At 40.9% G+C, this 27,098-nt stretch overlaps 1 protein-coding gene across 1 annotated transcript in view; it reads left to right on the forward strand.

The window, feature by feature from the left end:
* Window positions 1-27,098, forward strand: part of CLTC (clathrin heavy chain) — a 2,794,584-nt gene that overhangs the window by 604,112 nt on the left and 2,163,374 nt on the right. Inside the window, exon 8 of the mRNA XM_044054892.1 lies at window positions 16,240-16,437. Within this exon, the coding sequence (XP_043910827.1) occupies window positions 16,240-16,437 (198 nt within the window). The remainder of the gene's footprint in view (window positions 1-16,239; window positions 16,438-27,098) is intronic.

The following is a 27,098-nucleotide window of genomic DNA, read 5'->3' on the forward strand; positions in this document are numbered from 1 at the left end:
ACATGCTTATCTTTTGTGTTTGCCTTCTATTTTTTGGAAACATTGGCATTTATCCAAAAATTTAGCTATCCAAGAGGGCAACTGGCATCTGGGGCAAGAAACACTGAGGAAAATGGCGTCGGCTGATGCCTTTATAGCCGAAGAACTGCAGCTATGACGTCGGGTGAAGTGCGACACCAGCCGAGGCCAGACCCAGACTTTGGAATCCGGCCGACCGAAGGGCTGCCTGATGACAGGACAACCCATTTGTAAGGACTGCAGATGCTATCCTGTTCGGACATCTACATTTATGGTAGGTACAAAACTGTACTTTACCTTTAGTTGCCTAATTTTTTCTATTTCTCCCGTCTCCTCTCTTTGTTCAGGTAATGGGGGGGTGGGTAAGGTTCTGTAGTTGGGCATGTCCAACATATACATTTGAAAGGCAGGGAAAAAAAAGCTGGAAGGCTACACATAACCTTTTATACATAACATGAACATAAGACACTATATGTAATGTTCAGGAGTTGCAAGGGTCTTTCTGTATATGTATCTGCACAAATGTACAAGGAAAATGGTAAGCACAAAAAATACAAGAGAAAAGTAGGCTTTGTAGTTGTGATGTAGTACACTTACAGTGGGTCCTGTAAAGAAGCTCAAGTCTTCAGATAGTTGAACTTCATATGGGTGAGACCATATGATCATTTATGAAAACTCAAAGCTTTTGAGTGGAAATTGTGGCACAGTGAAGATTGGGGAATTTACCCTTTTCCCCACTGTAGTGCAATCGCAGAGTCAGTATGTATAATGTGCAGGGGAGATTACACCTCCCCCCGCCCCCCCTGCAAAAACGTAGAAAAACATAGATTTTTGTTTTCTGAAGTTAGAGTTTTTGGAAAGTCGATCATATCATATGGTCTCGACCATATGAAGTTTAACTTTCTGAAGACTTGAGCTTCTGAATGGTATCCCTTAAAATATAGGTACACTATACTTTACCAAAAAAATTTATGCAAGTAAGGAAAATGTACATCTGTAGCAAGCACAGCAGAGAGAGAAATGCATATTGTTTTGTAAAATCGATCAGTATATGCATTTTCTCCACTGCCCCTCCTCCCCAAGGTACTCCTACAGGTCAGGCAGGAGAAACCAAAAATGATTCTGATTGTCCCAGACTGGCCATGCCAGTACTGGTATTCGATTTTAAGGAACTTGTCCCAATGCCCAGCCTGGACCTTACCTCAAATACCTCATCTACTGTCCCAGCAAAACAATCAGATTCTGCACAGCCATTTCAGGACCCTTAACCTGGCAGCATGGCTGGTAATGTAGCCATACAAACCACACCTCTCAGTAAAGCTGTGATGGATGTCACTTTAGAAGCCAGAAGGCCTAGTACTAGAAAATCCTATGCTGGGAAATGGAAGAGATTTTGCGCTTGGAACCAAGCTCAAGGAACTGATACAGCTGTCCCAAATATTCCTCATATTTTGCGATACTTAACTGAGATGCTGGACAAAGGCCTATCTTTTTCATCAATTAAAATCCATGCCTCTACCATTTCGGCTCATTACAATATAGAGCCACCACTCTTTTCTCATCCTTTATTTAGGCAGTACCTCAGAGGAGCCAAAAACTTAAGGCCTCCAAGGCGAATGCCAATACCTGCATGGGACCTCGATTATGTCTTGGAAAAACTCACCTTACCTCCTTTTGAGCCAGCTGCTACTGCGGATATAAAGTTCTTATCTTGGAAAACAGTTCTGCTCCTAGCAATAACTTCTGCAAGACAAGTTTCAGAGTTACAGGCTCTCATGGCTGTGGAACCCTTTATCATTTTTTTATCCAGACAGGGTCTCTCTCAGAACAAACCCTACATTTATGCCTAAGGTTGTATCCAGTGTAGCCCTTAACCAAACAATTAATTTGCCAACTTTTTATCCAAATCCACAGAACAAGGAGGAGAAAATTCTGCATTCTTTGGACGTACTCAGACAACTTAGATTCTACTTGGACAAAACTTAAAGTTTTCAGAAAGACAGAACAATTACTAGTGGCATATGCCACAGCATCACAAGGAAAGGCCATCTCCCAGCAGACTATTTCAAAGTGGATAGGTCACTGCATTCGTTTCTGCTACTCACGGCATGGCAAACCAGTTCCTAAGGGCATTAGGCCACATTCAACCAGAGCTGCAGCCACTTCTGCAGCCTTTCTCAGGGGAGTACCAACCTAAGACATTTTAGAGGCTGCTACTTGGAGAGTATGCACTGAACTCCACTCCAAGTAGCAGCCTCTAAAATATCTTTGGTTTGTATTCCCCTGAGAAAGGCTGCAGAAGTGGCTGCAGCTCTGGTAGTGCTATAGCGTAGAGTGGAGGAGTATTTGTGATCCTATCAGTAACGTAATGCATTCTCCAAGAACTTTGCACCAGAAGCCAGTTTGGGTTATTAGAGGTTGTGTTGCTTTGAGAGTAGGAGAGGGGTTTGCATCATTCTTGAACCACATAGTTTGACCCCTTTAGGCCATAGACTAGTTCTTTTACTAGGTTTGTGCATGTATATGTAATGTGGTGAAGTGAGGTATGATGGAATGTGGGAGAAATCGTTTAACCAGAATTTGGAGATAGCTGACAGTTCAGAAGGATGTTATGTAGTCCAGCATTCAAGGTGGGACCATTTGTTGATGCTGATGATCTTGCTGTTCAGGGTGATGGGTCTGAAGTGGTTATATCTGAGTGAGGGAAAAGGAAAACAACCTGGGTTGTAGAGTGTCACCAGCCTGTAGTAGTGTAATTTGTGTAATAAAGAACAGTAGTTTTGGATCTTCATAAGAGATGTTTAGGTTGAAGTTAAGAAAGTTTGATGTAAGAATGTGAGTGTTTTTAGTGAGAGGAGGAGCAAAATGTATTTATTTCACTAAGCTGTTCTAGGATAGTGGGAAGGGTATTGTAGGTAATTGCTGGAAGTAGGCACAAGTATCCTGATTAACTATTGCAGAAGTGAAAGAATCAACAGTCGGAAAAAGGATAGGATGATTTTGAGACTGTCAGGAAAATGTAGATAATAGCAAAAAGAAGCAAGTAGTGCAGGAAGTGTAGGAGATTAGGGTGGTAGTAAGTGATCTGTGTGTAGAAGTGAGATTAAGTATAGAGGTAGAAAGTGGGTGTGAGGGTGGAGAGTTGAGGAGGGGGATTGGGTAGCTAAGTGGATGTAAGAGGGTTTAAAGCAGTAAGATTTGTTACTCAGATATAAAGAAAATGACATTGGGGTAGCGGAGAGTAGCCATTTGGGCCTGCACAGAGTCTCAGTGGAGGCTGTCAGTGAAAACCAAGGTGTATTCTGGTAAGTAAGAGCACGTGAGGAAGCAAGTGGTTAAGTGTTTTGAATATAATTATTGGATATAAGAAAAGCAACTCAAGGACGAAAACTGCAGAACAGCTCCCGAAAAGTAAACCAAATATTTATTCAAGTTGAGCGCTTTTCCTTTAACAAAATAGCAAACTTCTTCAGACAAAAACAGTCACATGAAACAGGCATTTAAATCCAACAGCATTTAGCCACTCATCCAGTTAATAAAAGCAATTAAAGATATATATATACATTTAAATTGCTTTAAAACACTGCTCCCTAACTAAGTAATACAGACCATAGAAGTGACCAACTCTAACCAAATATTACTATGAATATAACTGTTATATAAACCTACACATATTATAAGATAAAATAAAACATATAACAAACTAAAAAGCTAACACAACGTGTATCATCTAGTGAGACTTTTAAGTTTAAGGATGCTACTGATTGAGCAACCTTCATTTAACCCTGGTGTATTATAGGCATTCAGCCTAATCTGCCAACTTAACTCAAGTTCTTTCAACTTTAGCATATCTGGACCACCCCAGGGATTTTGAAGTACTTGGTCAATCACCATAAATTTTTAAGTGTGATGAGGGTACTGTGAGGTGTGTTTAGCCAAGGCATTCTCAAGTTTGTGTTTTCTGATGGCATAGGTATGCTCGTAAATGCGGTCACGAAGCCTCCTCTCTGTTTTACCAATATAGAAGGCCAAACATGACTGGCACTGGGCTAAATAAACTACCATTCTAGAATTACAGTTCACTCTTGGTCTCAAATTGTACTGTTGATTGTGAACTGTGAATCTATTAGATTCGATGGCATACTGGCAGTAATTGCATGCCTGGCACTTGTACATCCCCACTGTTCTTACACATTTACTTGGGCGTTGATCAAAATATGCTTTAAGGTTCTTAGCTTTCTTGTAGACTACCACTGGGTGTTCACCTAGTTTTTGGAAAACATTCTTATCACTCTTAAAGTCCAATTTTTACACAAGATCTGAAAACAATCTTTACTGTTAAGGTTGTAAGTAGTTACAAAAGTAGCACCTATTGGTTCAGATAAATGTGACGATCCAAGCACTTCACACACCTGAGGGGGAGTGTTGTGTGTTCCACTGTATGTTATATGCTCATTATTCAGAATTGGTCTATAAAAATGTCTCGAATGTTTACTTACTACCTCTTATACAATCTCCTCTACCATAAATTCAGGATAACCTCTGTGTATAAACATGTCTCTCAAATGTGAGCATTCAGCAAGAAAATCATTATCCAATGTGATAATACGAGCTGCCCTAACAAGTCGGCCCTTTACTATAGCTAGTTTCTGATGAAGGGGTGGCAGCTAGAGAAATATAGGAATGAGTTTGAGTACGTGTTCTTTCTATAAATAGTAGCTGTGAATTTGTGAATAGAGTGATCCTTGGACAAAAAAATGTCAAGGTATGCTATGGACTCTACATTAAATGTGGCAGTAAACTTTAAGAAATGAGTGGTCTGGTTGAAATATTCAACCACTAACTCACTAAAAGAGCTGTCACCATCTAATAAAGTGAAGATGTCGTCCAAGTAACGAGTATAAAAAATTAACTTGTCCTTGAACTCACAGTTGTTGAATACAAAAAAATGTTCCCAGTGGCCATCACCATGTTGGCCACACTGGCACCACAAGGAGAGCCCATAGCAACACCGACTTGAAGGTAAAAATTCCCTTCAAACAAAAAGTAGTTATTGTCCAAAATTAAATCCAACAGTTCATGGACCAAGTCCAACTCATTACTATTACAGCCTTGTAACCTTAACGTTTGTTCAACCCACTCAAGTGCTATGTCATGTGGGATACAGGTGTAAAGGTCCTTAACATCAATAGTAAGGAAATTATAACATGTGTTAAACTCTAATTTGTTAATTTTATCCAAAAACATCCAAGAGTCTTTGCAAATTTGGTTGAAATTGACCAGGTATTTTTGTAGGATAGAGTCTACAACTTTTGCACAAGGATAAGTAGGGGGATCCCCTTCCATCAACCAAAGGTCTCATAGGGGGATTGCTTAAGTCCTTGTGTATTTTGGGTATACCAAATAGGCAAGGAAATCTGGGGTACATTATTGACATGAAATTGTAAATGTTCTGAGTGATTCTTCCTTCGATAAACACGTCCTCTGTAGAGTTCTTGATGGTATGATAAGCATCGTTAACTTCCGAACGAGAGCGGATTGAGTAAGATGGACAATCCAGTAACTGGGACATCCTTACATTATAGTCAACCTTGTCGAATACAACAATTCCACCACCCTTATCCGGTTTGCAAAACCGTATATCATGCAGTTTAATAAGTTCAAGACCCTCTTTCTCTACTTTAGAATTTTTACCATAGTTGACATCAATGTGTGGGGTCTGAAATTTCTGGTGGATATCAAGTTCGCAAATGAGTTCAAACACTTGTAACAAAGGGTGAAGTGGAGGATTGAATACACTAGAGATCTTAAAAGTGTTATTGCAAGGCATGTTACTGTTACCCATCATTAAGTTAAGGTTAAGTTTCCTAATGAAAAGCTTTAGGTTGATGATAGTTTTGATAATATCAAGTTTCTGTGCTGGAACGTAAGTGTGACCTTTTGACTAACTCAACCAGGTCAGGTGGAATATCAACAGAAGAGAAGTTATATACGTTAAAATCTCCATTCATATTTTTAAGTATCGTCTGAGTGTTAGTTGACAAATTGCTAAATACTGCAGTTGGTACATTATTTACTTCTACCTCAAAAGAATCAATTACATTAGAATGATCAACAGTCTCAAGGTGGTATCTCAGAAGCAAAAAAATCAGGTAAATGAAGTAAACAAGTAAAGCCTGTTGAACAATCAACACAGGGCAACAAGTCTTCGGTTATCTGAACTTCTGCTTCTTTTTTGATTGAAGTGACCTATCTGATGCTTGGGTCTTGCCCCTAAAAAATTAGGGTCACGTGATCTCAAATTATAGTGGCCCGACCTATTATTGTCCTGCGGGGTCTCACTCGTTTTTGAATCAATTTGTGATGTTTCATCCAAGCAAGTGTCAGGAGGATTAAAAGTGTCCAAGACCTGATTGTCACCCGTGTTAGATGGATTAACTCTGTTCACAATTAGTGAGTTGATCTACTTGGCCCAAGCCAGACCTGTGCTGGGGACGGCCTTGGATATGCTGACCCTTTGTTGTACGCTTTAGTATCCCTGTCTAGTTTTTTGATTTTATTGCTCCTAAGTTTAAGATACTGGTCAATACTAGAAAAAATCCTACTGTATTAATATTTGTAGCGGAAACATTCAGTGTTAAGTCTAATTTTATTCATCCAAATCACAAACTTGTTTGTTTAACATATCCACTGACAGGGAATAATGTTTAATCATTAAGTGTAACGATTCAAATCCTTGACGGTCAAACAAAGCAAGTAAGTCATTGTGAAAAGAAGAATTTGCCACTAGACCAGTAGGGTATTGATAGTGTCTTAAGCCTTTAGGGACAATGTTGAGTTTAAGACATTCCTGGAAATAAGAAATTTCCAACTGTCTTTTTAAGTTCAACAAGTAAACTATCCAAGGTCTTAAGTTTAAATTAAATATCAGTCTGCTCACTGTCTGTACTTAAACTGTGTTGAGCTGAATTAGACTCAGATGTAGGAAAAAGTAAACTTATCAGCCAACCAGTTATTAATATTGAAACTAGAGCCATTATTTACCGTGTTAGCGGCTTGTGCTGCAGTCGACAATGCACATGAAACAATCGGAACAGTTGGAATACCAGTTGTAGTATCAGTTGTAGTATTCAAGGTAACAAACTCCGTTGTCTCTTTGTGGAACTTCTGTACGGTCGGTTGCGATCACATAAGGCTGTCGGTTAAGTGACTCAAGTCTTCCAATGGCCGGAATATTCTTCTGCCCTGGTTCAATACTTTGTTGGTTAAAAGGTAAAGGTACGGGCAAACCCTTTGCCCTATCTGTATCCGTTACAGCAGGTTCATTTAACAAACAAGAGGCAAGTGAGAGCGGTGCTTTACCAACGCTGTGCTGACGTTCTAAATGATCCAATCGCACCATCAGTGAGTCTAAACGCAGCAACAACGGATTCAAAACATTATTCTCCAATTCTGGGACTTCGTGTTAGAAATGTCACTAAACCCATTGGCATTTTTTAAAAATGACATTGGGGTAGTGGAGAAGTAGCCATTTGTGCCTGCACAGAGTCTCATTGGAGGCTGTCAGTGAAAACCAAGGTGTATTTTGGTAAGTAAGAGCAAGTGAGGAAGCAAATGGTTAAGTGTTTTGAATATAATTATTGGATATAGATGAACGCAGTAGTAAGTGGGAAATTTGGAATGCTAATATATTTAGGGAGGTGAGAGGCAGTAAGGAATTTATCGAAATGCAGGCAGCATTAGCCCCTTGAAAAATAAATCACAGAAAAACATTTAACTTGAGAAAGTGCTTGTAGAAAATGCAAATAGATAATGGTGAATCAACAAAATTGATCAGTAGTGCATCTTGCATGGACAGAATAATGCATATGCTGTTTAAGTGTAAAGGCAACAAAATGGAGCTGCAGTAATCCTTGGGTAGAACAGGAAGTGTGGAATTTCCAGGTATTGCCATGATTGGCACTATAGAGTAGGAGGAATACCACCCAAGTGCACACAACAAAGCAGAATGAAAGACAATGAAGCCAAGGCAGATGTAAGGTTGAGGCGAGAACTCCACTGATGGAAAAGACTTTCAGAATATGAATCCCCCCAGGAGAACCAAGCAGCTTGCCAATAAAAATTGGAAAGGCTATGCAGTGTAACCGGTATGTTAACTAGAACTGTACTTTCATCTTTTTGCTGTTTTTTTCCAGTATATTCAGTGTGCATCACATTCTTAGCCATGGTGTTTTCAGGAGTAGACCTTTAGTCATCCTTGCAGGACTCTCTTGATCCAAGCTGTTTCAATGGAAAATCTGCATATGCCTAGTCATACTCCATCCACTGAGTTACCAGCTTGGGAATCTCCCTTTACTTACATCCATTCTTAACACCTCTATTCCAGAAGACTCCTTTAAGTGCTAGGTGGCACAGTGACCCAACAGATAATTTTGTTGCCTCACAGCAAGGTGTTCTGTGGTACAATACAGTGCCTCCTGTGTGGAGTCTGTATGTCCTTCTTGTGTTTGCATGGGTTTTCTCTGGGCTCTCCAGTTTTCTCTCACATTCCAAGGACATATGCAGTAGGTTAATTGAATATTGGTCATATATGTGCGTGTGTGCATATGCAAGCAAGTATGTGGTATGGAAGAACCATGTCAGAGCTGGCCAGACAGTGGTGTAAACTTTTGCTCTAGGTTGTCACCGTTGAATTGACACCCTGACCCAGGTACACAAATGGGGAAAAATGGGGCTGTGGATGGATAGGCCTTGGGTGGCGCTTTTTACAAAAGTGAGTGTACTTTTTTCTACATCAGTAGGCAGTTGTACACTTGAGCCCATTTTCATAGGTTCATAGCTAAGTACTAGGCTAGCTGCCCTTGCAGGCTATTTTTAAGTCTAGCAAGTTTCCCTAGGGGTGAAAATCCAAGCCTGTACCTTGTGAATATGAGGTAAATACCTTAACCATTATGCCAACACTGAAAGATGCACGTGAGCTGCATCAGCCTCATTACTGGTAGGGGAGGGAAAAAACAATTAAGACAGCACTTTGATGTGGTATATGGAGAGGGGTGGTACACAACTCCTGTTTTGTGGTGCTTGGCATGATGGCTTGTGACATGACCCCCAAAGCACTTTTTTTCTTCCAAGTCACATATATTCCTTTAGACCTGTACTCTATGATGTAACAGCTCAGTAGGCCCTCCTTCAATTACGCCTCATTTTTTGTGTGTGTTTACCTTGGCTGTCTGCCTTCAGCCCTCTCCTGGTCAGTAAGCTCATTTGTTTCCATTCAAGAGGAGGGTCATCTGAGAGGGGACCATATTTAAGGAACTATCAGGAGTGATTCATATTTTTTTCTCTCTCCAGCCCTAACTGTGCACACTATGATAGGTGCCAGGAAGGGCTGTGCAAATGGGTCATAAATTGAGGATGACCCCTCACTTCTGCGACGGGCATTCCAGTCAATTAGTCCTGCCCCTCTGGAGCATGAGTGGTGGTCTTCCACGTCTTCACCAGGATGATCTCATTGCCTTGTGTGCCCCAGTGTGTACACAAGCCCATTCTCCAGGCAGAGGTGAGTGGGCCATGCCCTTTCGTTCTTCTCCCTGCCTGGCTTCTCCAGTGCTAGGTCCAATAATTGAACTCTGGTCACATGGGCTGCAGTGAGGGATGCATCTCTGTGTCACAGAGCCAGGCTTAGTCTTCATGAGTAGGAATAGAGTAAAAACCTTACTCTAGTACCTAGTCCAGAGTGTTTTTTTTTGGGGGGGGGGGTAGAGGTAGTCCTGGTAGGTATCACAGGAAAATTACCAGCTAAAGATATCCTGTATCAGATTACGTATGCTTGGGGGGTGGCTTGGGTAGTGAATGATTTCTCTTAAATAGGACCAATGCATTTGCTTTTTCCCACACTTCTCAAGAGTTAGTCATAAAATGGGAAAAAAAGTAAGGGTTGTTCAAAAGGCCCCCCTCCATGTCCAGTACGGCTAGTGTTGTTACAAATACTCAAAACTGTTTCCATTATAAAAGCTATGTAGTCTGTTAACACAGTAAAGTAGGTCATATATGCTCCCAGTACGAGTCCCATGTTTGTGGCATAGATAATTTGAGCCTAGTCCCATTATGGGCCACTTCTCTGAGGAGGTACTACATGTTCTGCTGGAATACAAGTACCATGAAATCCTACTGTGCTAATTACAGATTGTGTATGGTGTGACTGAGGACAACATGCCTACTTCTGTAGCAGAACCTATGCTTCTTGAATACGTCAGCTGTTCAGCAAGCTCTTGAAGATTCTTTGAGATGCAAATATCATCTTTTATAGCCTGCCTCTTTATGGTTCTCAGTCTTCAGCCTGAATAGAGCACCTTGACAGTTTTCAAACCAGTAATCCTGAAAAGTTCTTTTATTGGTGGCTGTTTGTTGAGAGTGAACCATATGTAGCTTTCAGTAAGGACAGAGTAAGTTTTAAAAGTAATCCTCTTTGCCAAAAGTGGTTTCAGAATTTTGTTTGGATCAGACAGTTATTTTAGAAGTTCTATAGTAGACCCAAAACTAGTGGGAGGGGATATTGGATTTAAGGGGTGTGTACACACATTTGAGGTACTACCTAGCATGCGTGAAGGGCGACTGCAACTTTTGTCTCTGTTATGATAGGTAATGGTCATACCAGTGATGGAAAATGCACTAAATATCTGGCTAACTACATTTTCTGTTAACGATCATCATGGATAAATATTGGAAGGTCAGGTAAAAGCACAGTCCTTTAGAGAAGCAGCCTACATAGCAGCCTTCTTAATGTCTCTGCTCCGAGCAGCTTTGAGATATCTTGAACCACCATCCACACCTTCTCCAGGTACTACTGTTAGACATATGATTCAGATTGCCGTAGCAGTCCTTCAGGGCATGCTCTGGTCTCCTCCACTGTCAAGGTAGTTAATTACTTTACTAATCATCCCATAGATTGAGTGATACCATGATTCACAAGTAAAATAAAGTAAGTACTGCAGCAGTAATTATGATAAACACTACATCTGAATGAATACACTCACCATTACAGTTAATGTTCAAATAATATTCTTACTTCTGCAGTACTGGTTCCTTTCCACCTTTCTTTTATTCCTTTACATTTAGACAGGTGGAAGAAGCTTGTAAAGAGGTGTATTTTACTAAGTAAACTTTTTTTTTTATCTTTTCCTCTGTTAAACATGTACCTTCCCCTCCCTTCAAAACATAACTAGGTTAGGAGGGCTTTCTTCTTCTTTCCACCTCCCATTCATCTCTCTGCCATGCATTGGAAAACATTTGTATCATTCAGACCTTTCACACAAGACCTTTGAGATGGCTTCACCAGCCTTCTTTCTACTAGTATGGGACAGAAGGGGTAAGTACCATAGCTGTGGTGCATTTAGTTCCCTGTGTGTGATGGAGGCACTAGAACACACTGATAGCCAAAAAAAAAAAAAAAAAAAAACACAGCAGATGACTGGGCTTTTTAACCAGATGTAGATGTTGCGAAATGTTAGCTGCATTCTGGGCATGTCCAAAAGCTCTGTAAGGCAGGCTAACCACAGTGATACTTGCCTGTAGCTAATTCTCATGGAAAAGGATGGATACAGTGTTAGTGATCCTATTCAGATATCTACTGTTAAAGTGAGTATAAGTGCATAACTGTACTTTTCACTGGTTGATTGCAGGCCTCACAGGAACTCCTCCATTTTTCCTGAGTAGCGTTTCCGTTGGGAAACAGACCTTATATGCCAGGCGAGTGGAGCTGTAGGAAATCCTCGCTCTGAAAACTTTGGAGGAAAACTAAGATCCTCACAGGAAGCATTGGTTTAGCAGTCACAGTAGTGTATGTTACCTAAGCCAGCAAAGTGATACTCAGTTTGAACCCTTTGTGCAGATAGGTGATGCTGATGTAGCAGTGAGCCATACAGAGCTAGTCCCACTCAGTAGTTCATATTCCAGGAGAAGTGAAAATGCTGACACACATTGAGACCTCATTCATTTTTGGAGTTGTGGAGTGAGAAACCTCGTTTCTGGCTCTGGTTTCCCAGACTCTGCATTCTGGCAACCGACTTATTCAGTAGTAATCAGATCCCCTATCTTCTGTTCATTGCAGCAGAGAAAGATGTGGATTTCATTGTGAGCATGTTCTCCATCTAGTGGCAATGGTAATTCTCACCTACTTACCTTTTCAACAGGTTCCACTCCTGTTGGCAACATTTAAGGAAGAAAAGCTCCATCTACTTATCTCATGATGTTGAAGGGTGTGCTTTGTGGCTCTTAGGCTTCTGATGATGCAAGCAGTTCCTCAACAGCTGGAATGACATTTATCTCTATGGTAAAGTTTTTTTGTTATAAACCCACTGATTCCACTGGACCCTTCAGGTATGGTATCAGAACTGACTGAGAATGCCAGGAAGTCTTACACCAAGTAGACTTTTTTTTGCCAAATGGAAGAAATTCTCCAGTTGGGCAGAGCTGTAGCCACAGACTGTTTCAGTTTGCAGGTCATCTTGGCCTTAAGACACTTGCATGGTTTGGATGTACGTTTACCCTACTCTGACTGTGGGAAAATTTGTCTGCTGTTTCTTCCTGTCTTGACCTAGTGGAACACAGAATTTTTTTGGTCCAGCACTGACTGGTCATGCAATTCCATTCAAAGAGCTCTGCAACTCTTGATCCTTCAAAAATGACCTTTCCCTCCATGGCATTTCACCTGTCACGATCGACATTCTTTCACATATTTTGAACTGGCTGGTTTGGTGATGCTTGAAAGATTGTCATATAGAAAATGCTTTCTGATACCTCACATATTTTGAACTGGCTGGTTTGGTGATGCTTGAAAGATTGTCATATAGAAAATGCTTTCTGATACCTATCAGCACTGCTTACATTATCTTTGAGCTGCATACCCTCATGCAAAGTTGCCAACAGGAGTGGAATGCTCGGCTCCTACTCAACCCAAGTAAGACAAACACTTCTGCTGTTTCAACCTTCCAAAGCCACCCAACGCCACCCCCCCCCAACTTCAACATTCTCACCAAAGACAATACCATCACCTCTTCATCAGAATACACAAAATTACTCTGTGTGGAAATCGACAACAAATTTAGATTTGACACCCACATATCTCTCTCAATAAAAAAGTTCACAAGAAACGATGCATTATATCAAAGCTGCCAATTCCTAACCAAGACCGCTAGAATCTCCATAGCCAATTCCCAGCAAATCTCCACCCTACTCTATGCATTTCCCATACTTACCAACCTTAGACAAACAGACCTACACAAGCTGGATGCTTGTTACAACAAAATTGCTAAATTTGCCACTGGAACCTCCTACCGCAGCCATCATTATATCTCCCTTAAAGAACTAAACTGGCTAGAACTCCCACAACTCTTTCACTTTAATCAACTCACCCTTGCTCATAAACTTATTAACCACCCCCTTAACATCCCTTCAAACCCCACTAGGGCCCTAAGATCAAGCAACAAAAATCAACTCACTGTTATCAAACCCAAAAACTCAGCAGAAGCCTAAACTTTGGAACAATCTTCCACCCTCTGTAACTACTCTACCTTCCAGCAGCCTTTTCAAGACTGCACTCAAATTCCACTTAAATTTGCATTGGCTTTGTCCTTATTCTAATCCAGACTGGCACCCCACCACCACCACCACCTAGACTCTTAACCCAACTATACTACCGCCACTACTAACCACAGTCAGAATTAGCTAGTTGTCTTTACATACTTTAAAATCTTGTATGACAGCTTTACTAATATTATAAACGACAAGACACTATCTTAACTTGCAGCATTTACTGTATATACCGTTGATAATCAATATATTGTTGTATAAAAGCCAACACCCTATAATGTTGTTTGCTATTGCTGCAACTTTGTATCTCTATTTATCATGTACATGATGTGGAGCTTTTCTCCCCGGGCATCTGCTGAAAAAGGATCTGCGTCCATTCGGAATTTCCCGGTAAACAAATGTAAATAAAAATAATGTAAAGAACCATATCAGTTTTTTGCAAAGATTAGACTTACCTTGAAAATGTTTCCTCTTGAAAGTGGTTTCCGAATTGTCTGTAAACAAGAACATTCATTTCCTTTTGATGGCATTCCCAGGGCAGAGACCTTGATGCCCTAAATATGCCTTTAGTAGCTCAGGGTTTACCCTGAAATTGGGTACATGAGTTAACAAGTAGCTTTTCCTGTCTTTTACACCATGTGAGGTGAGGCTAGTTGGAGTTTGCTAAGCAAATTTTCTCTGAGTGGATTGTCAAATGCATCATCATTTTCCCACTAGTCAGTCCCACTATCCACTGCAAAATAATGCTATCAGTGACCATTCCACTATAGGAATGACAGTTTCTAGGTGCTTCAATAACATTTACTTTGCAGACATCTACTGCATTCAGTTTTCTTTGACTCTGTCACCAAATCTCGTTACAACCTTGACAGTTAACAATCAGTCCTCTTTCATATCTTTCTCCTTCAGTTCTCAGTTGTCTAAACTTTTAGCTGTCCTGTATCTTCTTCCACCCTAGCAGATTTTACTGCTAGAGTGTCTTCTCCATTGTAGGTCCAGCAAGTAACATCCTTACCACACTGATCTATAGAGGGATCCTGCTTGGTGATTCCAAATTACTTGACTCACTGTCTGTTTTCCCTGTAGGAATTATCTCTAATCAGGCAGTTATGTCCTTTCATGCTGTGTGCAGACAGTCCGATGTTGTTTTTGTTGGAATTGTACTCATCAGTAGTTGAGGATGGACTAGTGAGCTGTGGAGTTGGGTGCTTTTTACAGTACTGCATGTAATGCCACAACATGCACTGACTTTAAGGCTTGACATCTGAGTGTTGCATCCCCCCCCCAATCCATTTTTGAATGGAAGAGAATGATATTAGACCCAAGAGAATGGTCTCTTGGCTATATGATGGTGGTGAGAACCTGTTTTATTTGCTGCAGTTTGCTAGTAAATCACTGACATTTTGAATGTCTGATTAACTGATGGAATGCAGGCATGTATATCAAATTCTAGTAATTTAATCCCAAATTTTTTGACATTCATTTATTTTAAAGCCCTTCAAAGTTAAATGCTTAAGCTGCTCTTTCCAGGTCAAGAATTATTTTTTCATGCGAGACATTTTTGCAGTGGCTTTTTATTATCTTGGTGGCAGGGGATCATCCTTTGCAATGTGAGACCCAGGTTTGAAAGCAGGCCTGGAGCCAACAACCCTGTTGGTGGAGATTGTTTGAGAAGCTTTGGTTATCTTAGCTGTCTATGGAGGTGTGCTCCTTTATCCCCACTGCATTTGCACTCCTCATTGGGAATATAGCTGAAACTCGATCCTTGCATGTGGTGTTGGCCATTGCACTAGTAAAAGTAATTTGATCCATGCCTCGTAGGGGGAATGGTGCAATGTGGTGATGTCAGGTATGTTGATGGCGGGGTTTTGTACCAAATACTTAAGACCTTTAAGGTTTTGTGTAGTCCCTGTACATTGAAGTGTGAAGTTATACAGCTGGCCTCCAAAATACCTTTCAGATGTTGCTGTTTTAGAGAATGCTGTCCAAATGTTGCATGCCAACCAGCAATGCCATATTTAAGTCTAAACAGTAAAACATGTGTTGGTAATGACAGACACTTAATTTTTGTTTCTTAATGTATTTTCATTTTAAAATACATAAATTCCCAAGCATTCCCAATCCATTGCATTTGGGACACCTTGTGAATATTTCCCACTGGCATGCTTGTTCCCTGATTTTACATTCTAAAGATGAAAGTATTTGTTTGGCAGTGTTGAGTTTCTATGGCTTATGTTCACAGCAGCTCTTCTACTTGCTCCCTCATTTCACTCTTGATCATCCAAGTGTAAAGCATTTAGTTGCTCGTTTTTTTTTTTTTTTTTTTTTTTTTTTGCTTATGTATCACTTTTTAGTCAAGTCTTAAAAAGGTTATTAAATGCTTCCGTACATTAAGAAGTTAATTGTTAAATGTGGTGGTATTTGAATACTTCCTTAACTGTAGCTTTATGGAATTTTTTTCCTTATTCTTTAAGTTTTGAATATGTAGTTGAAACTGCGATAGCAATAACACTGTTCTGTAATTAAAAAAAAAAGTTCCTATTGTTTGCAGCATGGTACATTGCCTAGTTTAATAGTTCACTCACTTTTTCAGAAGTTAACATGAGTCTGATTTCTTTTCAATCTTCATAGGTGCTGTCTGTATGTGTTGAAGAGGAGAATATAATCCCTTATATTACTAACGTATTGCAAAATCCAGACCTTGCTCTTCGAATGGCAGTACGCAATAATCTGGCTGGAGCTGAGGAACTCTTTGCCCGCAAATTCAATGCTCTGTTTGCCCAGGGAAACTACTCTGAAGCAGCAAAAGTGGCAGCAAATGCACCAAAGGTAAGCAAGAAAGTTTGTACCATTTTACGTGTTTCAGAACTATATAACTGTCTTCCTAAAAAAAGGTTAAGATGTAATAGTCTCTCACATTTTCTGGGAACTGGCTAGCTTTTTTGACAAAGGAAGGCCTGAACATGTCTTATTCACCTAGCAGTGTGTCAGAGTATTGACCAAGGCGTTAAATGTGCAAATTGAGACAACCTGATGTGTGCTTAAACGATTGTGTAGAAATGTGACTTTGGTATTGGGCTTTTCTTTGCATTCCATTTGCACAGTCTTTTGTGATAGACATTTGTATTCAGCGGTGTACAGGCTTTGCCTTCCATGAGAATACAGTGGGATTGGTATATCTGTGCTTCAGATTGTTTGCAAGGTTTGTATGTGTGCACAGTTATTGCAGCTTTTTTACTACTGGCTACATTCAGATGCAGGGTTTAAATGTGAGATATCAGTGATCGACATTCTCAACTACTATCATTAGTATGTGGCCACTTTTAAAAGGTCAAAGTGGCATCCTGTCAGTTTTGAAAGGTAAAAAGTAAAAAAAATGTACCAAGCTAACACACAGCAAACGTTTAATCACAGCAAAGTACAAAGTGGTAAGCGCTTTCACAATCAAAGTTGCTTCATCAGACCTGGTCTGTGTGTTATCTTGGTGCATTTTTTACTTTTTACCTTTCATTTGGATTTATTTCTGCACCAAGGTTTTACCCAACATAGTTTCTTTGGTATCCTGTCAGTTTTCTTGCATTGAGGTGCATTGATCATGAAGTTAATACTTCTGCTGCTGCTGACCTATATTTGGGGAGCAAAGGGTAAAAGCCCCCTGCAAAAACAGTGTTTTTGTTTTTGCACGTTTTGAATTTCAGAGGTGGTACTTATCATTTGTGAACGCATTTGAGTGTTAATATATTTATCACGTTTCTGTTATGGAACCACTGTATTCCTTTGATCTTTGTAGTAATGGTTGGTGTTTTTGTGGTTTACATAGGAACACGCTTTTCTGGCTTTGGATTTTCTTTTGAGTAAAGTTTACTGCACTTAAATAATTAATGAAGCTTTAAATGCTGCCCCCCCCAGTTTTACTTAAGTTTTGAAGCTAACTTGGAACTTCATCTGATTTTTGTCATCATGGACTTTTCTCCCAGAGTTTGATGCTGACATTTTAAGAAGCATAGATATGAAATGAGTGAAACAATTTCTATAGGTGGGTAAGCAGGCGGCACTATATCCTGAATACTGTGCAGCAAGTCTGTTTGGCAGACTTTAGGTCCAGTATCTTAACCACATTTCCAAGCAGTGCTTAGTAGTGGCTTGTGTTTTATCAGACTTTGCCTCCGGAATTTAAAGTGTTCCTTGTATGTGCAACATTTCACTGTATTTGTCTTGCCAGTAGTGCTTTGTTTGTGTGCTTGCCCCTTTAAGGTAGTCCACATGATTCAAATATCTGTAGCAGTGTATATCCTTTGGTTGGTTGGTTGAAGTGTTACTGTCTACAATGTCGTAACCCAACCAGAGGAAGTTTTTAGTACTTGAGGAGCATTAAGTGAGGTAGACAAATGACTTTTACCTTTTTAGTCTTTTCAGAAGTAATTTTCGTCTAAATGTTGATTTATTTGGCAGTCGATAATTTCTTTGTTGTGATTTCTGAAGTTACTGTTTTACTGCATATCAATCCATTAAGGATCACAGCTGTTTGGGTCATATGGTTTGATTCAAAGTGGGAATGGCTGCCAGAGTGTACTATTAGGAAATGTGTATACAGTTTGTAAGGATTCATTGTCACCACATAGCTAGTTTTGTGTTTGTCAGAGTAAGTGGCATTTTTTTTGGCTTGACTGTACTGCTTAATTTACGAGTTTGGGTTGATTGCAGTTGGAATATCATATTCACCTAAGTCAAGATGCTGCACCAGTGTACATCCTCCATGGAAAGTGGTGCCTCACATTAACATTCTGCCTCAAAAATTAGCACAAGTTGAAATTAATGGAAAGTTCAGGTTCCATTCAGGTGCATCCTGAGCCAGAGTAGTGGGTGAGTAGCATGCATAGTTTTGTGAAGCAAGCCAAGATTCACCTATATAGCAATCTGCAAGGCCTGAATGAAGTGATTTAAAAGAGAGCAATACCTGTTTATGGGTGAGGAAAGGTCTCTTAACTTGAGCCAAGCATTTTTAATCTGTCAGAATTCCTAGGTTACATAAAGCAAGTGAAAAAACTAAATGTTAAGCATATTTAATAGACTGAGACTCTCATCTGTAGCAGACGTATTTCAGAGCTGTTGCGCAAGTAAGGTTTGGAAGGTGGTTTTGAGGGGAGGCATGAGCTGTTATTGTAGCATCACGTGTGGAAAAACTTGAAGATACAGCTGCAGAAAAGACTGGGAGAAAATATAATTTTGAATTGAACATTAGCAAGAGTAAGCTGAGTGACAAGTTTAAAGTATGTATCACAACCTAAAAGAAGAGATTAAAATCAGAGGGACCAAAGTCAGTGATGGAGAGCAGAAGTGTAAATACCAAAGCCAGAAGACTAACATTAATGAGGTTTATGTAAATGATGCTTTATGGAAAGTTTTTCGAGCTACTATTTTTAAATAATTTTACCCTGTGTTCTGCACAGCCTTTGGCTGCACTTTGATGTTCGTGTTTCACTGTTGCAGTCATTACATTTGGGTTATCCTGCTGGCAGGTTGCCCTCATTCGGCCTGAATTGGGTCCTGCGTCGGTTGCTGTCGCCTCTTCCCTGACGTCAGGTCATCAGGGGTATAAAAGATGCAGCAGACGCTATTTTATTCAGTCTTTCTTGCCGTGCGGTGCCCAAAGCAGAAGTAGTTCGCAAGTGCCGGTCGGCCTACTCCTGAGATTTTCGTGTTCGAGTTTCAGATTCAAAGTCTTCATTAAAAGCTAAGTACCCCATTGGGGAAACTTTTTTTTTGCTCCAGACCAATGTCAGTAAAAGTTAATAATTGTATTTCTTGTGGGAAGCAAATACCTCATAAGGACTTTCATTCTTACTGTATTCCTTGCCTAGGCCCTGACCACGACGTTGCTAGTTGTCTGTTTTGTGCTAGATTTAACCAACGCACTATTAAGCGTCGGTACGATTTTGCATTAAGCTATTTTGGGCGAAGATTTAATTATACAATGTCGTTGGATAGTCATCCGACTACCGGAGTGCACAAAAAACGCAAAGAAAAAGACAGGCAACCGAGGTCCAAAACCGACGAGGAAGATTCTACTAAGCAAGTCGCCGGTTCTCAGTGAGGCGCTTTCACAGCCCCGACTCCCGCTACTTAGTGTCGCAGGCAGCTACCAACTCCCACGTGGAGTCTGCCAGGCTGCTGGAAGCTCAAGGTATTGGAGCTTCTGAGATTCTTCCCTCAGATGGGTCTAGAGCCGCTGAGCAGGCATAGGCTTTTGAGGGTGTATTCAGACCTAAACAATTATATATTAAACCAACTTCAAAGACTAAAACACCTTTAAAGGCAAAGAAACAAGTCCACCAGCCACAAGGACAGGCCTCTACGCCCAAAAAACAGATGCTCAAAATGGGCGAAGACTTAATTACCTTGATTAGGGGGTTCCCATCCCCCTCCTGATAAGAGGCCTAGGCAAGAGACAGACTATGAATCTTCAGATCAGGTTTCCATTTCTTCCGATTCCCCTTCTGATCAGGAATATTCTCTTCCCCCCATGAGGATTCTGATGCTGAAGAATCAATTCCTTCAGCTTCTCCTCCCGAGGACTACACTTTTGGGGAAACCTTGCATACCATGAGGGAGCACTTCCACTGGGAGAGCCAAAATTTTTCAGAATCTAAGAAAAGGCTCAAACTTCCTTTTACTACCTCAACACAGGCCTCTAGCTATTCCACCTGTGTTGGACATTGTAGATGTGTTCTCGGAGTCTAGCCTGACCCCTGACTCTCTACCTCCAGCTCCTGTTAAGCCGGACAGATATTACAGGGTCCCTGACTCTCATAAATTCCTTTGTAAAAACCCTACTGCAGACCCAGAAACTATTTATCAGGGTCCAAAAGGGGTCAAGGCTTCCACTGCAAAAAATCGTACCCCTTCTGACAGGGATTCTAGGGCACTGGATAGATGGGGGAAAAAAGATTTACACATCTGCAGCTTTGGCTATAAGGGCCTAAAATTGCCAGTTTCATATGCTCAAATATCAGCAATATATCATGACACTGCTTAAACAGAAAATGATGGCAAATTCTGAATGTGCAGAAAACAAAAGAAATACAGGATTTATTGCATGCAGCTGAACAAGTTGGAAAGCATACTTTGCAATATGGGTTTGATTCTCTGGAGGCCTCCTACAGGGCCGCTGTTACGGGTTCTGTCATTAGGAGGCATGCTTGGTTAAAGGAACAAAATCTGCCTGACCATGTTAAAGCAAAATTATTAGATGCTCCTTTACAACATGATATCTTGTTTGGTGTTAAGGCAGAAGAGGTGTTGAAGAAAATGGAGGACAAAGCTAAATCTATGCAAACGGTCAATAATTTCTTACAGGTACAGCCACCTAGATTTAGCAGACACTGGCCTACAAAGAATTGGTCCTTTCCAGTCTCAGACAGACCTCAAAGGGGCAGATCCAGATGCCCTAGAGGCAGATCACAGCCGCAAGGATCCTACAGGTCTAAGCAGTGGAGTGCTTCTACCTCCAAAGGTGGATAAGACAAAGCACAATCATACAGGAAACGGTCCCAATGACTTCCCCCTGCCTGCACCAAGCACTTAACTTCTGGCAGCACCCTTAGGGGGAAAACTAGCACTTTTTTCTCAAAATTGGCACATTATAACCCAGGACAAATGGGTTCTAGACAGTGTCACAAGGCTACAAGTTTCATTTCCATACCCTGCCAAGGGAAAAAGGTTGGCCAGACCTGCCAAAAAATCAGTGGGCAGAGGCTCAAAAACAAGTCGCAGCTCTCATGGACATGAGGGCTATTCAACAAGTGCCACAGCAAGAGCAGGGACAAGGATTTTACTCAAGACTGTTCTTGGTACCCAGAAAGGACAAAGCATGGAGACCAATACTGGACCTATCTATTCTAAACACTTTCCTGGATATACCAAAATTCAAGATGTTGACCTTACAGCAGCTTCTGCCCATGCTGGGCAGCAGGGCTTGCCTCGTGACTTTAGACCTAAAAGAGGCATACCTGCATGTCCCAATCAGTCAATCATGCAGAAAGATACCTCAGATTCAAGGCTGGCTCAAAGCATTACCAATTCTCTGCACTGCCCTTTGGCTTATCTACTGCGCCCAGGGTCTTCATAAAGTGTCTGGCACCAGTAATTGCTTACTGCAGACAGAGGAATACAAATATATCCTTACTTGGACAACTGCCTCATACAAGCAGAGAACAAGGACATTCTACTACAGCATCTGACGTTTGTGATAAGACTTTTAACATCCCTAGGGTATACAGTCAACAAAAATAAATCAAAACTAGTACCCTCTCAAAAGATAATATTCCTGGGTGCAAGCTTAAATACAACTGCCCAGATGGCTTCTCACACCAGACAAACAAAGGCAACTGACTACCTATTTCAAGGAAATGGCAACAAAGGCCCAGTTATCTGCAAGAAAAATTCTGCAGGATTTGGGCTTCATGGCATCCTGCATCTTACTAATTCCATATGCAAGACTGCATATGAGGAAAATTCAGTGGTACCTAAAAAGTGTCTGGACACAACATTGCCACAGTCTGGAAACAATGATTACTCCAATTCCCTGCCTGCAACAGGAGTTTCGATGGTGGACAAAGGCTTGTCACCAAAACAAGGGACAGCCATTCTCACTACCCCAGCCAGGCAGAGCCTAACGACGGATGCTTCAAATTATGTCTGGGGGGCACACATGGCAGGAAGAGGCATTCAGGGCACCTGGTCCACAAACCAAAAGCATCTACATATCAGTCAAAACGAGATGCTAGCTGTTCAAAATGCCTTGACAGCCTTCAAGGACCTACTTCATCGGGGACAACTACTGATAGACAGACAACACCACGGTCATGTGCTACATAAGCAGGGGGGCACTCATTCATATCCCCTGTGCAGGCAAGCCATGGCTTTATGGGACACAGCATTGACTTACCAAGTTCATCTGCAGGCACAGTTCCTGCCAGGAAAGGAAAATACTCTGGCAGACTAAGCAGAAACCTCATGGATCCCCACGAGTGGCACCTGGATCCACAAGTCTTCAAAATGATAAACAAATGGGGATGCCCGGACATGGATCTATTTGCCTCCCCTCAAAACAATGAACTAAAAAGATTCTGCACAAGGACTTACAACAGACGAGCTTGGAAAGTGGCCTATCAGTATATGCCTTTCCTCCGCTGCCTCTCCTCCCCAAGGTACTCCTAAAGGTCAGGCAGGAGAAACCAAAAATGATTCTGATTGCCCCAGACTGGCCACGCCAGTACTGGTATCCGATCTTAAGGAACTTGTCCCAATGCCCAGCCTTGACCTTACCTCAAATACCTCATCTACTGTCCCAGCAAAACAATCAGATTTTGCACAGCCAACTTAGGACCCTAAACCTGACAGCATGTCGGATAATGTAGCCATACAAACCACACCTCTCAGTAAAGCTGTGATGGATGTCATTTTAGAAGCCAGAAGGCCTAGTACTAGAAAATCCTATGCTGGGAAATGTAAGAGATTTTGTGATTGGAACCAAGCTCAAGGAACTGACACAGCTGTACCAAATATTCCTCATATTTTGCAGTACTTAACTGAGATGCTGGACTAAGGCCTATCTTTTTCATCAATTAAAATCCATGCCTCTGCCATTTCGGCTCATTACAATACAGAGCCACCACTCTTTTCTCATCCTTTAAGGCAGTACCTCAGAGCAGCCAAAAACTTAAGGCCTGCAAGGAGAACACCAGTACCTGCATGGGACCTCAATTACGTCTTTGAAAAACTCACCCTACCTCCTTCTAAGCCAGCTGCTACTGCGGATATAAAGTTCTTATCTTGGAAAACAGCTCTGCTCCTAGCAATAACTTCTTCAAGACGAGTTTCAGAGCTACAGGCTCTCATGGCTGTGGAACCCTTTATCATTTTTTATCCAGACAGGGTCTCTCTGAGAACAAACCCTACATTTATGCCTAAGGTGGTATCCAGTGTAGCCCTTAACCAAACTGTTAATTTGCCAACTTTTTAGCCAAATCCACAGAACAAGGGGGAGAAAATTCTGCATTCTTTGGACGTACACAGACAACTTAGATTCTACTTGGCAAAAACTAAAGTTTTCAGAAAGACAGAACAATTACTAGTGGCATATGCCACAGCATCACAAGGAGAGGCCATCTCCAAGCAGACTATTTCAAAGTGGATAGGTCACTGCATTCGTTTCTGCTACTCACAGCATGGCAAACCAGTGCCTAAGGGCATTAGGCCACATTCAACCAGAGCTGCAGCCACTTCTGCAGCCTTTCTCAGGGGAGTACCAACCAAAGACATTTTAGAGGCTGGTACTTGGAGTTCAGTGCATACCTTTACAAAACATTGCAATCTGCCTCTTTACTCTAAATCCAGGGCAGGCTTTGCCACTGCAGTTCTGCAGGGCCTCATAGCCGCTCCTAATGCTGTTTAGCTCCAGCCCCCCAATCATAGCTTTGGGACTCAACCCAAATGTAATGACTGCAACAGTGAAACACGAAGAACATAGTACAGTTGTGTACACTTACCATAAATGTAGATGTTTGAGCGTATTCACTGTTGCTGTCCAGGTTACCCACCCGCCTTCCCCCTTATTTTTGCTGGAACTTATCTTTACTTCTTTAATCTATACAACCTAGGTGGTGTATTTGCTTATAAATGAAGGTAAAGCTTATTTTGGTGCATGTATGTCTTATTTACATAATTTTAGCCTGCCCTTTTGGAGGCACCTGACATCTGGGGCAAGGAAAACTGAATAAAATTACATCTGCTGCATCTTTTATACCCCTGATGACCTGACGTCAGGGAAGAGGTGACAGCAACCGACGCAGGACCCAAGACTTTTAGGGCAACCTGCCAGCAGGATAACCCAAATGTAATGACTGCAACAGTGAATACACTCAAACATCTACGTTTATGGTAGGTGTACACAACTGTACTGTCTCTACACTTGCCAAGACTTGAGTCCCTTATTGCTTCACCCAGGCACTCAGGATGTGACCCTTCATTGGGTGCATCTCCCAGACTCCTGAGAGAATTGACCTTAAGGTAACTCAAGTTTTAGGGCTGGGAAGCAAAGGTAACAGGAGTTGCATGCATGGAGATGGAAGCAATCATTTTTGCCGTAAGTCATTAACTGCAGCCATGGGAGCAGCTAGTGCAGTGATGCAGGATGTCATACCCCCCTCCCCCGACATGCACACACTTTCCCCAGAGATTTTTCTGCAAAGCTCCTGATCTATCAGCGGCTACCAATGCATTGGTTTCCCTAGTCCCACTCTGGGATAGGAGAGCTGGTTGCTGGCCACTTTATCCATTCCATTCCCAAACTCTGATCAGTAGTGGCACAGATAGGTGTCCTGCCTCTGTGCCATCAGGCCAGTCAACTAACTTTTCTAAGATGACTGCCCCTTCGAAAGACTTTGTAGAAAGAAAACATTGATTCTGGGAATGGAGCAGTGAAGAGCCAGAGTTTAGAAATCTTAAAAAGAAACTAGTAGCAGGAGATGTAAGCCTGGCACAAGTGAATACAAGTAGAACTGGTATAGGGCGTAGCAATACTACAGGAATACGCTAGCTGTGTGTATGTCAAAATCATTTACAGATTCACAGAAAGGATGCATTCGAGTAAATGGAATTGCTAACAGTAGTGTATGGTTGTGAGAAATTGCAGGAATATGTTAATATGTTTGCAAATGCATGTAGAAGCTGAATACATACCCTTGCAAAGCATATTCAGAATGTTTTTTTTACAAGTTACCTCTGAAATTACAGTGTATCTTTCTTAGTCTGTGACAGTATAATGTAAGAGTGAAATGTAAACCTTGCGAGGAATTGCATAAGGCAGATACGCTGATTAGAGAAGATCTAACAAAATGCAATTGAAGATTTGTTAGACCAACTAGAATTTTAGTGATAGTTACCAATGAAAAATAGTGAAAGTGAGATGTTCCTGCAATGATTTAGAAATGCAGTAACTAAAACGTTATTGAGATGTTTTAGTACCTCAACGTGGAATCTTCCAGAAAAGTAAAGGATGTTGATTGATGGAGGGGACACACCCAACCATAAATACCAGACAAGAAATTATCCCTCTTCGTACAGGGATATGTTTGCAAATGCATGTAGAAGCTGAATACATACCCTTGCAAAGCATATTCAGAATGGTTTTTTTTACAAGTTACCTCTGAAATTAGTGTATCTTTCTTAGTCTGTGACAGTATAATGTAAGAGTGAAATGTAAACCTTGCGAGGAATTGCATAAGGCAGATACGCTGATCTACAGAACAAGATCTTTCTTTACTGAATGAGATTTGCTGCTGGGGGGGGGGGGTCAAATGCTTTTTAGCCATACCTTTGTGTCTGGCCTCACTTACAGTTTACAGTAGCTGCTGTTTGAGTTTGCTGTTCTTATGTATCCTTGTAGTAGGTAGGGGTGATATGATGTGCTCAAAGGACAGTCACCCTCGTACTCCTAAAGTGCGTTCCCTATTATTGCAATATGCACAGAAAGGCACCACCAACTAGTGTGGGAGCTGAGAAAAAAAATGCAGACTGGAATGGAAGGAGGATGAATTCAGTTGTAGGCTTACATTCATCTTTTAGGTTGCAGAAAGTTTAACTTGCAGCTGCTGTTCAGTACTGTACATTGCTGTTAGACATCTGCCTTTTGTGTCTTCTGGTTTGAGTAACACTGCTAAGGTAATCTTTATCAGTAGCAAATATTGGAACTCTTATTGGTAGACGTTTCTTAGAAATGTTCAAGCCTCTGTCTTAGCTGGATTGCCTTTTGCTATGTGTTCTTGTAGTGGAGTGCTTGCAAAGCTGTTAGATCAACATATTTTTAAAAACATAAGTGTTGATTGCATTCAGTACCTCTATGTTTTGGTTAAATTTAATTTGAATATATATTGTAGACGTTTCAGAAGAGTTTATTTTTAAAATGCACACATTCTAAACTTGAAAGCAAATGCATTCTAAATGTCATGCTTTCATCCTGTCTGTATTGACTGTGCTTATCGATTATGTATATTTTGTTAACTAACTTAATTTTTTTTTATTAAATTGTCTAAATCGGCATTGCTGGTAATTTTCTGGTTATTGGTAGTGTCTGCCCCCCCCATAGTACAATTCTGTCAGCTGCCTTGATTTAATGACATAGCGGGCATACATTTTACACGTATTCCATCTAGTTTGAGTAAACTCTAGTAAATTACTATTGGTGTAAAGAGAGCAGTAAGCAGTTTTTAATTAATGGGGTCAAAGTTTAATTTCTGACTAAAGGTACACACACAGTTTTGTTTGATTTTTAACATTAAATCTCTAATTTTTTTTTTATATTTTGCCCCACTGCCTGCTAATCACCAGTCCCTTCCCAGCCAAGCGACCTATTAATTCTTTATCAAAGAGCAAAGGGTTAACTGGGAAGGGCCATGATTAAGGTAGCCTTTAAGGGTGGCTAAGGGTTT

Source organism: Protopterus annectens, chromosome 13.part0 (assembly GCF_019279795.1).
Source record: "Protopterus annectens isolate FY-2018-M chromosome 13.part0, PAN1.0, whole genome shotgun sequence".
In the NCBI taxonomy this organism is placed as follows: domain Eukaryota; kingdom Metazoa; phylum Chordata; order Ceratodontiformes; family Protopteridae; genus Protopterus; species Protopterus annectens.